The sequence below is a fragment of the Culex quinquefasciatus genome, chromosome 3, assembly GCF_015732765.1.
Source record: "Culex quinquefasciatus strain JHB chromosome 3, VPISU_Cqui_1.0_pri_paternal, whole genome shotgun sequence".
Taxonomy (NCBI): domain Eukaryota; kingdom Metazoa; phylum Arthropoda; class Insecta; order Diptera; family Culicidae; genus Culex; species Culex quinquefasciatus.
The window spans coordinates 156581249-156593667 of NC_051863.1; the positions used below are offsets into that span (position 1 = coordinate 156581249).

A 12419-nucleotide genomic window follows, 5' to 3' on the forward strand; every position below is an offset into this window, starting at 1 on the left:
TCAAAAGTCTTTTCGACCTCCGCAACCCAAACCCCGTCGCTTTCGACCCAAAACAAAACGTCAAAGTCACACTTGCGGACAGTCCGTGCGTGAGGTCTTGCGCAAGAAAATTCAAGAACTTTTTCACTCCCGTGTTTTCGCTGCGAAAAAGTGCACTTTTCGTGGTGAACAAACGTGAAAACAGTGCAAATCGAACTCACAATGTCCGGCTACGTCGCGCTGCGCACCTTTTTCAACCCCGGTAAGTTGTTTTCAACGCGGACTCCGCCCCGGCGGATCACAACAGGAAAAAGTGAGGTTAATGCTGTAATCATTCTCCCGCAACAGTGGCCCGCAAGCCGCTGGCGCAGATTCTGCTGACGAGCGGGGCGGCGTTCCGGCCGGCGGCCGTGGGCTTCCAGCAGCAGCGGTTCTACGCCGAGAAGCAGGTCTTCAAGCGGGACAAGCCGCACTGCAACGTCGGCACGATCGGACATGTTGACCACGGCAAGACGACCCTGACGGCGGCGATTACGAAGGTGCTGGCCGATCAGGACCTGGCCGAGAGCAAGAAGTACGCCGACATTGACAACGCGCCGGAGGAGAAGGCGCGCGGTATTACGATTAACGTCGCCCACATCGAGTACCAGACGGAGAATCGGCATTATGGACATACGGATTGTCCGGGGCATGCGGATTACATCAAGAACATGATTACGGGAACGGCCCAGATGGACGGAGCGATCCTGGTGGTGGCTGCGACGGACGGTGCTATGCCGCAGACGCGCGAACATTTGCTGCTGGCCAAACAGATCGGGGTCAATCACATCGTGGTGTTCATCAACAAAGTGGACGCGGCGGACGCCGAGATGGTGGAGCTGGTCGAGATGGAGATCCGCGAGTTGATGAGCGAGATGGGCTTCGACGGGGACAACGTTCCGATCATCAAGGGTTCGGCGCTGTGCGCGTTGGAGGGCAAGAGTCCGGAAATTGGCGCGGAAGCCGTGATGAAGCTGCTGGCGGAGGTGGACAAGTACGTGCCGACGCCGACGCGTGACCTGGACAAGCCGTTCCTGTTGCCGGTGGAGTCGGTGCACAGCATTCCCGGACGTGGAACCGTCGTGACGGGAAGGCTGGAGCGTGGCACGCTGAAGAAGGGCCAGGAGTGTGAGTTTGTCGGTTACAACAAGGTCATCAAATCGACCATCACCGGAATCGAAATGTTCCACAAAATCCTCGAGGAAGCGCACGCCGGAGACCAGCTGGGCGCGCTCGTCCGCGGCATCAAGCGGGACGACATCAAACGTGGCATGGTCATGTGCAAGCCCGGAACGGTCAAAGCCAACGACAACTTCGAAGCCCAAGTCTACATCCTCTCAAAAGAAGAAGGCGGTCGCCACAAACCGTTCACCAGCTTCATCCAGCTGCAGATGTTCTCCCGTACGTGGGATTGCGCCACCCAGGTTCAAATCCCCGGCAAGGAAATGATCATGCCCGGCGAGGACGCCAAGCTGCAGCTCCGGCTAATGAGGCCCATGGTGCTGGAGCAGGGCCAACGGTTCACGCTTCGGGATGGCCACATCACGCTCGGAACGGGAGTGGTGACGAAGGTGCTGAACCAGCTCTCCGAGAAGGAACGGCTCGGGCTGGTCGAGGGCAAGAAGGCCCGCGAGAAGGCCGCCAGCGGTAAGGCTTAAGGACGGGGGAGCAGGTCGCGTTTTTAAAGTAACACATTGTCATAATTATTAACCGTTAACGATTAAGCGTGGAATGAAACAGCAGCAGTCTGGCACTAGATGAAGGTAGAACTATTGGAGCTAAATGTACACTATTAAAACGATAAAAACCAACGAGAAAGGTGTTTTGATTTCGTTGAGAAATTATTGCCCTTTTTTTGCACAATCTTTGTGAAAAGATATCGACATGTTTCATTCAAATCCAAAGCTCAAACTAAAACAAAATCAAAACTAAACTAAAATTTCTCTTTTAGCCTTGGTAACGCACAACATTTGGGTATGTTTAATTTGTTTTCAATAGAACAGACACAAAACAACAAAAACAGTGATCGTTTTCCAATTTTCAAGGACTGAAGTACTCTGAAACTGCTGTCACTATTCGGACTGTTGTACCGATTCTCCCCAAATGACGTTATTACGATTTTCATGTCGTTATTTCTACCCTACATAAAGCCAGGATATCTGAAATTTTCAAAACCGCGATCAAAATTCAACTTTTTTTTTAGATTTTTCGACTTAAAAATGTAAAAAATATAAGAATTTCAATTTAAAAAGGCAACAAAGTTCAGTTTTAATGTAATGTTTTACAGCTTTGATTTTTTTTTATTTTCAGCGTTATATTTTTCTTGAATTTAAGTCAATCAAGTTTATTTTGAGAATATATTACCTGCCTACGAATTACCAACTTTTCAAAATTTTCAGAATACGCAAAAAAAAAATTTTATGATTTTTTGAATCAATATTGATTTTAAAAAATTTGTCGCAAACATTTTTCAACTTCATTTTTTGATGTAAAATTGAATTTGCAATCGGAAAGTAAAATAAATTTTGATAAAGTGCACCGTTTTTAAGTTATTGCCATTTTTAGGTTAGGTTTTTTATGAAGGGGCAGTCGCAGTTATTCATTTCTTTAAATTAGTGCACATGTTTGCACTTTATTGAAAAACATATTTTTAAAAAGCTTAGAAAATATGAAACATTTGTGATATTTTTCACCGTTTTCTATTTTGTTAAATCAAGACTAACATTTCAAACGTATCTCAGTCCCGGGTATTAGGTGGTGATAGCCCTCGCGCTGCTTCCAACGACCCGTTTCAGAATGACAGAGCTCCTTGCGGTCCAATTCCGAGGTCGCTGGGCATTGTTCGGCCCCGCCTAAATATAGAAGCACCTGAAGGAAACTCGATCTATATTTAGACTTCCAATCCCCTCAGGCAAATCAGGGATCAGCGCGTATTTAATATGGGAATGTTTCAACACTACGGATCAATTCACTGCTAGAGTGTAAACCCTCTGATGGACGACTTCTTAGCGTCCCAAACCAATCCAATCCAGAGGTGTGAGTTCGAATCCCACCAAATTCAATTTTGTTTTTGTTCATATTCAAAGTTCAAATTCCGGATTCCAAATTTCAAAGGTACCGACCGGGATTTGATCCCTGAACCTACTGCTTGTGAGACAGAAGCCGTAACCATTAAGCCACGGAGCCGGTCAATCAAGACTAACATTTCAAAAGGGCGTAATATTAAATGTTAGTCGTAATTAAGGGCGTCCAAAAATCGCCCAATTGGGTCCTAAAATGAAGCTTAGATTGCTGATTATTGTTTACAGCGATAAAGCTTATTTTTCTGAGTACAATGACCCTTTGTACGAGCACAAAGAGTTTAAAATGGATTTTTAAATCAATTTTGAAAAATTATCCTCGCGGTCCTTCTTGACAGTAAAGCTCCTACTCCTACTAGCTCGTTCCAAGGGGACCATAGTTGATCCATCGGAAAAATGTTGTCTTGTCAAAAAAAAAAATGCATTAAAATGAAAAAAAGTTATTAGAAATGGTTTTTTATCGTGTTTTTTACCGTTGTACATAAAAATTGACATAGGGCTTTAGTACCCAATTGGGTCCTAAAATGAAGCTTCGATTGCTGATATTATTTACAGCGATAAAGCTTATTTTTCTGAATACAATGACCCTTTCTGGAGTTTTTTTTTTTAAAGGTCCTATAAACAAAATTTTAAATTTTGGCTTTTTGGGTGTTTTTAGAACCGCCTTGAGTCAGGGGTATTCAAAAACACCCAAAAAGCAAAAAATCAAAATTTGGTTTATAGGACCTTTTCAAAAAAAAAACTCCAGCTTTGTACGACCACAACGAGTTTAAAATGAATTTGGTACTGCGGCACACGGTAAACTAAATCATGCACAAAAAAATAAAACAAATGACAAAATATAAAAACAATAAAAAAAAATTGAAACTAAAACAAATATAAATATTAGGGTGTTTCATCCAAAACCAAAAGTTCTCAGAATCGGGCAAACCGAGGTTCCCCTAGTAGAGGATACCCATAAGGACTCTCATGCCAAATATCAGCCCATTTGGTTGAGAATTGGCCTGTCCCCAGCGGTTTAAAGTTTACATGGAAATTACTATGGGATTTTTGTGCTTTTCGTTCAATCGTTCCTACAGGTCTGGGGACAACATGGATTCACTCGGAATAAAGACAGGTGTGTAGGGGATGGTCCAATGAACACATTCCAGAAGGAATTAGGGTTGTCCATTCTGTCCCCAAGGTGCGCATTGGATCGACGTCCGGTGTCTCCAGAATCATCGATTCACCCTTCAAATGTACGCATTGTCCTTAGTATGCTATGACGGCTAGGAGAAAATTACGACGCCCCATGTCAGACGGTGAACACGTGGCAGAGCATCTACTCGAGTTTTGGCTTAGAAACATTCTTTAAAGTACTAAAATTATAATTATTGATGTTCCTGGAAGAATTTCAACTATTCTAAATAAAGTAAAATGATGATTTTGTGTTAATAATGCAATCGATGCCTCTCCACGTGTTCACCGTCTCATATGGGGCGTCGTGGTTTCTACCTAGCCGTCATAGCATACTAAGGAAATGCGATGCTTTTGAAGGATGAATCGTTGGTTTTGGAGACACCGGACGTCGATCCAATGCGCACCTTGGGGACAGAATGGACAACCCTAATTCCTTCTGGAATGTGTTCATTGGACCATCCCCTACACACCTGTCTTTATTCCGAGTGAATCCATGTTGTCCCCAGACCTGTAGGAACGATTGAACGAAAAGCACAAAAATCCCATAGTAATTTCCATGTAAACTTTGAACCGCTGGGGACAGGCCAATTCTCAACCAAATGGGCTGATATTTGGCATGAGAGTCCCTATGGGTATCCTCTACTAGGGGAACCTCGGTTTGCCCGATTCTGAGAACTTTTGGTTTTGGATGAAACACCCTAATAAATATATTTTTTAAGAAAATTAAAAAATTGAAAAAAAATGTAAAAAAAATACAAAAAATTAAAAAAATATTAAAAAATTGAAAAAAAATAAAAAATTAAAAAAAAATTAAAAAAATAAAAAAAAATAAAAAAGAATCAAAAAATTTAAATAAAAAAAATTTAAAAAAAAAATTAAAGAAAATTTAAAACATTAAAACAAATAAAAAAAATTAAAAATAAACAAAAAATTAAAAAATAAAAAAAATTACAAAATTAGAAAAAAATAAAATTAAGAAAAAAATAAATATTTAAAGAAAATTATAAAAATAAAAAAAAATAAGAAGAAATATCAAAAAAAAAATAAAAAAATTAAAAAAAATCGAAATTAAAAAAAAAAGAAAAAAAATAAAAAAATTAAACATTTTAAAATAAAAAAAAACTTATTTAAAGAAATTAAAAAAATTAAAATTAAAATATTAAATGATTTTAAAAAATTGAAATATTTTCAAAAAAATTGGAAAAATAATAAAAAAAAACGTTCTGAGATCCGGCCTTTTTTGTATTTATGAGTTTTTTTTATTTTTGTATATTTAAATTTTTGAATTTTTAAATTTTTGAATATTTGAAAAAAAATAAGCTATTTAAACGCATTTTAGAATTTTTGTATTTAAGAATTTTTGAATTTTAAAATTTTCGAATTTTTGACTAAATTTTAATTTTTTTGCCTTTTTGAATTTTTAAATTTTTGAATATTTGAAAAAAAATTAAGCTATTCAAACGGATTTTTCAATTTTTGTATTGTAGAATTTTTAAATTTTATAATTTTCGAATTTTTGACTTTTTAAATTTTTGAATTTTAAAATTTTTAAATTTTTGATTTTTTGAATTTTTGATCTTTTGAATTTTGGAATTTTTGAATCATACACAAGAATTTGTGAATTTGTGAGTTTTTAAATTTTTTAAATTTTTGAATTTTGGAATTTTAAAATTTTTGACTTTTTGAATTTCTGAAAAAAATAAGCTATTTAAACCGAGGTTCCAAACTTCTCCCGTGTGGTAGGCGCAGAAACCATGTCGTCAGTTTTGTGTACCCGATCCACACCGCCGTCACACCAAACATCGAAAAACCGGTATCATATCAAACCGTTGCCGCACCCGTCACAAGGTAAGTCTTGTTCTGTTCATTTAAACAATATCAGAACATTATGTTAAAAAAATGGTTTAAACAGCTGCCTTAATTCTAAACTAAATATTGTCCTGATTTGGTCCAGATGCCGATATTTGATGAAAAATAATTAAATATGATATGATGATAAATAAGTTTAAAGTCATCATTAAATTGTCATTGAACGTAAATATTTAAAAAATAAATAAAATTTAATGGAAAAATTCAAAACGCTAGGCATTTTGTGGAACCGTACACTATTTTTTTCCAAATTTTCCAAATGCTTTAAAATTCTTATCGATTACTAAGTAGTCAACTGTTCTTCACAATTAAATCTGAGTTTCCATACCAACCTTTTTTTTCAATTTCGGGAATTCCCTTGTCCCCTAAAAAAGGAGTGGAGGACTCCATACAACCTTTAAAGAAAACCCATTTGGCCCCGTCTAAATATTTTTGAAAAATCTAAGTACACGTGTTTCTAGGAACCCCAAAGTTCATGCTTCCCCTATAGAGTTGAGCCTGCGAAGAAACTCGACTCTTCTAATTCTAATCTAATCTAATCACTCGACTCTTCGAAGAAAATATTGATAGCTAGGTTGATAGCAACTTTGCATAGTCGAATCTTATTTTTCGTTTTCAACGGAAGATTCGAAAGAAGATTGACGGCAAATTAGACCACATCTTATATAATCAGCCAGTCCGTTCCAGGACACCCAAAAATGCATTGCAAAATTTTTAAGCGGCCAGCCCTACTGCGTTGCGTTTACCGCAAAGAGGATTCTAAGAACGGATCATCTTTCACAGAATCTACAGGGGAGGAAGGACGTGTGGACATACCGTACCAAACGTTTAGATTTATGATTGCATTGGTTTTGGGTGTGTTATTAACTATTTTTACAATTGGGTACTAAAGCCCTATGTCAATTTTTATGCACAACGGTAAAAAACACGATTAAAAACCATTTCTGATCACTTTTTTTCATTTTAATGCAAAACAAAATTTTGACAAGACAACATTTTTTCGATGGATCAACTATGGTCCCCTTGGAACGAGCTGTCAAGTAGGAGCTTTTCTGTCAAGAAGGACCGCGAGGTTAATTTTTCAAAATTGATTTAAAAATCCATTTTGAACTCTTTGTAGTCGTACAAAGGGTTATTGTACTTAGAATGATAAGCTCTATCGCTGTAAACAATAATATCAACAATCTAAGCTTCATTTTAGGACCCAATTTACCATATGTCATATAATAATTTATATTCATACCTTGGTTAAATAATAAAAATGATATCAACATTAAATAAGGCAGGACGGACATTTAAAGTAGGAACTATACCCTTTCTCAGCCTATTTCTATTATCGGCCTATCAGCACTTTGATCATGAATTACAGCTTTCTTAAAGTGTTTTTGACTGTTTCAAATTTATAAATAGCTCAAACAAAAGTGAGCAAGCAACTCTCAATTGTTGATAGATCTGAAAATGTTGATTTCATAGCGGAAACCGGCAAAAGTGATGAGAATTGGTCGAATGGCTTAGAGTGATTAAAATGGGCATATTTCCCCTAACTCATTTTATTAATTCAATAAAAGGTATCCAAAATATTACCTTACTTTTTACACAACAAAAAAATCGTAAAGAATCATTCCGAATGAGCGTTTTGCCCATACGCTACCAATCTAATCTTCGTCACAGTCACCCTTCAGCGTGTAAAGTTCCAAAAAGCCGTGCCGTCCCAGCGGCCGCTCTTCCCGGGCAACGACCTCCCCGTTCCGATAAACCCGACAGGTCGGATTAAGCCCACCGGGAGCGCCGTCCCACTTTCCTTCGACGCGCAACTCCTCCAGCGTACCGATGGCCAGCACCGTGTCCAGTACGGCGAGGTCCTCCCGGTCGCTGATGTAGTTGTTGAGCAGCGTGAGTTGACGCAGCTTTGCGAACCGGTGCAGCACAACTAGGGAATCTATTTCGACGGGGGCGATTCGAACCGTCAGCGATTCGAGGCGTGGCCAAGCCAGCGAGAGGCTTTCGAGGCCCGGTTCGCTCAGCTGGCAGGACCGGATGTCCAGCGTGGTCACGTTCGGGAAGATGCGTCTGAGTTGAAAGGTGTCCACGACGATCGCTTTGGCCAGGTTGAGCTCGGTTAGGTGTTCGAGCGGGTTGACGGCGTGTTCCGGCGGGTAGGCGATTCGTTCGATGAAACAGCGGAGAACTTTGAGGTTGCGCAAGTTCCAGATGCCGTCGAAGGCAGGGACGGGCCTTGGACTGTCGGTTGTGGCCACTTCCAGTTGTTCCAAGGAAGCTAAAGCGAAGATTTGCGGAGAAATCTCCGGATAGCTGTTGGCGCGAATGAAGATTGAAAACTTCTTCAAATTCTTGAGCGATGCCATGAAAGTGTCGAATACGTTCCGCCGGAAGGAGGCCATTTCCGAGAGCAGCGCCTTGGATCGGAAAACCAGCGAAAGTCGCAGCGAACCGAGCCCCGCCAGGTCGCACTGGCACAACGAGGACAGCAGCTTGGCCGGAACGGTCACGTTGAGCGAGCGCAGATTCGGCGCCAACCTGGCCATCAAATCGAGAACGGCCGCGTTGTTGCAGTAAATTGTCACGTGCCGCACCGAAGGAATCCTCCCTGGAAGCACCTTCCGCAGCGCATTCCTCGCCGGTTTGTCGCTCCGGAACGATTCCGTCCACAGCGAAAACGACTCCAAGTTCGGAAACTTCCGCAGCATCTCGACGAACAAATCCCCGTCCGTTACGCTAATGTCCAGCGTAAGTGCAACCACGTGCCTCCCCAGCACCCGTAGCCGCTTCGCGTGCAGCATGTTGAACCGCAGCAGTGACATACACCGGATTTCCACACGCCGGTAAACCCGATCCTTCGAAAGCAGCCCCGGATCGACCAGATCGTCCAGCTTGAGCGCAAAGTGGTCCCCAAAGAAGTGGAAAACCAGCTGGTTCCAGCGGTGACACACCTGGGACACGCGCAGTCGACAGGCCAGCTCCAGCCGGTTGAAGATCATCAGCAGAACCTGCGCGACGGAACGTGTCGTCAAACCGACCTCGTGGAAATGTTGACGATCTTACCTCGTTGGGCAGGTCGCTGATGGAGGCCGCAACCGGTTCGGTTTCTTTCTGCTTCATTTCACGTTTTCCCATGGCGGCGGCGAAATTCCGATTGTGCCGGAACGATCGATAAAAAGTGGTCCTCCTTTGTTCCGATCGGATTAGGGATCTTCTCGAAACGAGTGTTGAAGTTTGACAACAGCTGTTATACACGTTTCTTGGAAGATGGTTGAAAAGTACCTAAAACAAAATTTGGTTTGCAGTTTGATGAGATTTTTATAAACGTGCAAAAGTTGGAGTTGAAAAAGCGCGCGAAATTCCTATCTCTTCTTTGAAATCGTTTTGTCAGTAAACTTTGCAGTAGATTCCGCAGTTGTTCCGAGAAAGCCGATCAAATCGAAATGGAAGCTAAAGAAAGTGGCCTAGCCGATTTGCCGCCCAAGGTAACCATTGTGTCCCCCGTAAGTTTGCGTAACCAACTCAAACTCCCCCACTTCGCCGCAGGTTCTGGTGATGATCTTCCGCCGGATGCCGTTCGCGGAACGACTTCGGATGAGCGCCGTCTGTCGCCACTGGAACCGACTCATCTTCGAGCACTTTCGCGATCGCATTCTGCTGCATCTGGAGGACGGGAAACTCGCGCTGGACGTTCCACGTGGGGCTCTGTGCGGCGACCGGAAGTACGCGAACGTTCGGCTGATCGGTGCCTTCGCTGAGACGCTGCTGTACACACATGAGCTTCGATTCGGTGCCCTGAGGGATCACGTTCGGCATTTGCACTTGGTGGTGGTTTGCCTGGACGTGGACTTGCTGGCGGAACTGCTCCGGAAGTTTGCCAATTTGCAATCGTTGATACTTTTTGTCGAGAACTTCCAGATTACCGGTTCGGTTCGGATCCTGAAAGAGGGAACGCTGCCAAACATCAGAATCATTGAAGGCAAGGGCTTGCTGCCCAGTCTGCAATCCCTGAGTTTGGACCAAGTGGGCAACACATCCAAGACCGGACTGATCGCGTTCCTGAAGATCATGCGCCAACGGAATCTACCATCGGTGCGCCACATCACGATGACCTGCATGGGCAAAAACAGTAACTTCCGAAGAAATCCCACGTGGCTGGCCTGGCTGAACGAGTTTGCTCCGGTTTTGCACTCGCTGAACATCGACTTTATGTATTCCTTCATGATGGCCAGGTTCTTCGCCCTGAACTTCCCCAACCTGAAAGCGTTGACGCTCAGAATGTTTGCTCTTTCGCCCATTTTGTTCCCTTCAATGGACCCATTCTGGCCGGAGTTGGGCGTCCTCGAATTGGAACGTTTCGAGCAATTTCTGTCCCGTCTGGTCAGCCTGTACTCACTTACAATCGCCCTCCGAGATGTGCACTTCGGTGAAGTCGCCGACGCAATCTACTCCATGGACCACCTGCAGGAACTAACCGTTGAACTTGTCTGCGAGCCGGGCATTGCGAACCCCCTCCAACTGGAGGACATCTGGTACATGAAGAATCTGCGCAAGCTGGCAATCTTTTGCGACCACATCGAGTATCCGAGCGTGGACAGGATCAAGCCGATGCCACTCGTGGAAGATCTTACCCTGGGGAAGGTCAAGCGAATCGATTTCAACACACTCAAGACCGTTTTCCCTTGCGTCAAAATCCTGGACGTTCGCCAGTGCCCCATGGTGACGCTACCTGAGTTGGCCAAATCGTGGCGATCGCTGGAGAACCTGTCGCTCAATCTAGACCAGCCGAGTTATGCCGAAGACTTGATTTACTTGTTTGGGCTGCGAAAGTTGAGAGTTTTGCGAGTTTTCTCGAAAAAGGTGATAGAAAAAGTAACAACTTTAAAAAAAGCTAAGCCATTATCTTTTTTTCCAGGGGCTTGTCGACCGCGTTAAGTTTGTGCTGGGATTTGCTAGCCTCGAGCAGCTGTATCTAGACGGAGTCTGGAAGGGAAGCCTGGAGCCTCCGCATCCTAACCTGTCCTGCCGAGTCAAGTCGTTTTTGGGTGATTTGTGATCAGCGATATCCGTTTCTGATAACGTGGTTATCTTATTATTTATCACTTCGAAATCTGTTCCTTGTACTTGATCTTTTATTATTCAAAAGCTGTTAACATTCCTACTTTCGCTGAATTCGATTTATAATAAATGCAGGGAAATACGTGATATTTTTTTACCCTCTTCACCTCACTGAGGAAAGGCTATAAAAGCACTGGAAATATGACCTGAGTCCCGGCTAATAACGACCGGCTTCACCGCCTGTGCCACAATCAGCTTGCACAACACTTAGTAAAACAACCAGTCAACTTATTACAAAATCCACAACATTCACAATCCCAGCAACAACAACATAATCAACAACAACAATCCCAGCAGCAACAACACCAACAGCATATCCAGCTCCAACAACAACAATCCCAGCAACGTCAACACCAACCCCAGCAGCATCAACATCAATCCCAACAACAGCAACAACTTCATCAACTCCAGCAACCTATCAAGACCAACAACAGCAGCAGCAACATCAACAACTTCAGCAACCATCTCTACAGCAACACCAACAACAAACATTTCAACACCTACAGCAGCCGCAACAAGCCCACCCTCCAGCAACAACAGCAACAGCAACATCAACAACAACAACCACAACCCCATCAACAACATCATCAAAATCTACAGCAACAACTACAAGCCCAGTCCCACCAACAACAGCAACCTCAATTTCACCAGCAACACCCACCGGCACAACAGCAACCACAACTTCATCAACAGCAACAGCCCACCCAAGCTCAGCTAATACATAGAAGCGCACAGGTATACAGTGAAACACCTAGCTGGATGTTCCGGCCAGCGCAACGTAGCTCTTTTTCGGAAACAGGAAATTTTATGAACTAATGACGCCTTCATGTGAAGCTAGCGATAATTTAATTTTGACAAGTCCAACCACTGCGTCTAATAATTTAATTGAAATTTTGACTTACTGTCAAAACTTCAATAGAATGAAAAGTGCCGCAAAAATCGACACTATTAATCAAGCTATCAGCGGATGCCTTTATACTGCTATTCTTGGCACGGAGACCAGTTGGGACGCTAGTATTTTAAGCGAAGAGGTTTTCTCTAGCAACTTTAATGTATTCAGGAATGATAGAAATCTGTTATCATCCGGGAAAAGTCGGGAGGCGGCGTTTTAGTCGCCATTAAAACCAATTTTGACTCAGAAAAACTTGATTCTGA

At 42.6% G+C, this 12419-nt stretch overlaps 3 protein-coding genes across 3 annotated transcripts; 2 read left to right on the forward strand and 1 right to left on the reverse strand.

The window, feature by feature from the left end:
• Nucleotides 1–52: 52 nt before the first annotated feature.
• On the forward strand, nt 53–1830 carry LOC6042309 (elongation factor Tu, mitochondrial). The gene is made up of 2 exons (XM_001851391.2): nt 53–241; nt 328–1830. The coding sequence occupies exons 1-2, from the start codon at nt 202–204 to the stop codon at nt 1674–1676; spliced, it is 1389 nt and encodes a 462-aa protein (XP_001851443.1). The 5' UTR covers nt 53–201; the 3' UTR covers nt 1677–1830.
• Nucleotides 1831–7696: 5866 nt separating this feature from the next.
• Nucleotides 7697–9403, reverse strand: LOC119770722. The gene is made up of 2 exons (XM_038266098.1): nt 9210–9403; nt 7697–9154 (listed from the first exon to the last, which is right to left on the reverse strand). The coding sequence occupies exons 1-2, from the start codon at nt 9279–9281 to the stop codon at nt 7802–7804; spliced, it is 1425 nt and encodes a 474-aa protein (XP_038122026.1). The 5' UTR covers nt 9282–9403; the 3' UTR covers nt 7697–7801.
• A 295-nt stretch (nt 9404–9698) lies between these two features.
• Nucleotides 9699–11334, forward strand: LOC6042311. Its single transcript, XM_038263265.1, has 2 exons — nt 9699–11006; nt 11062–11334. Exons 1-2 carry the CDS (start codon nt 9702–9704, stop codon nt 11200–11202), a joined length of 1446 nt encoding a protein of 481 aa, XP_038119193.1. The 5' UTR covers nt 9699–9701; the 3' UTR covers nt 11203–11334.
• The last annotated feature ends 1085 nt before the right edge of the window (nt 11335–12419 follow it).

What these genes read in the sequence shown, in the direction of transcription:
- LOC6042309 (XM_001851391.2), top strand. Translation starts at nt 202, where the DNA reads ATGTCCGGCTACGTCGCGCTGCGCACCTTTTTCAACCCCG. An exon ending in GCGCACCTTTTTCAACCCCG is followed by an intron (nt 242 to 327) that starts GTAAGTTGTTTT and finishes CTCCCGCAACAG; the next exon opens with TGGCCCGCAAGCCGCTGGCG.
- LOC119770722 (XM_038266098.1), bottom strand. Translation starts at nt 9,281, where the DNA reads ATGGGAAAACGTGAAATGAAGCAGAAAGAAACCGAACCGGTTGCGGCC. An exon ending in TCAGCGACCTGCCCAACGAG is followed by an intron (nt 9,155 to 9,209) that starts GTAAGATCGTCA and finishes TCCGTCGCGCAG; the next exon opens with GTTCTGCTGATGATCTTCAA.
- LOC6042311 (XM_038263265.1), top strand. Translation starts at nt 9,702, where the DNA reads ATGATCTTCCGCCGGATGCCGTTCGCGGAACGACTTCGGATGAGCGCC. An exon ending in TGCGAGTTTTCTCGAAAAAG is followed by an intron (nt 11,007 to 11,061) that starts GTGATAGAAAAA and finishes CTTTTTTTCCAG; the next exon opens with GGGCTTGTCGACCGCGTTAA.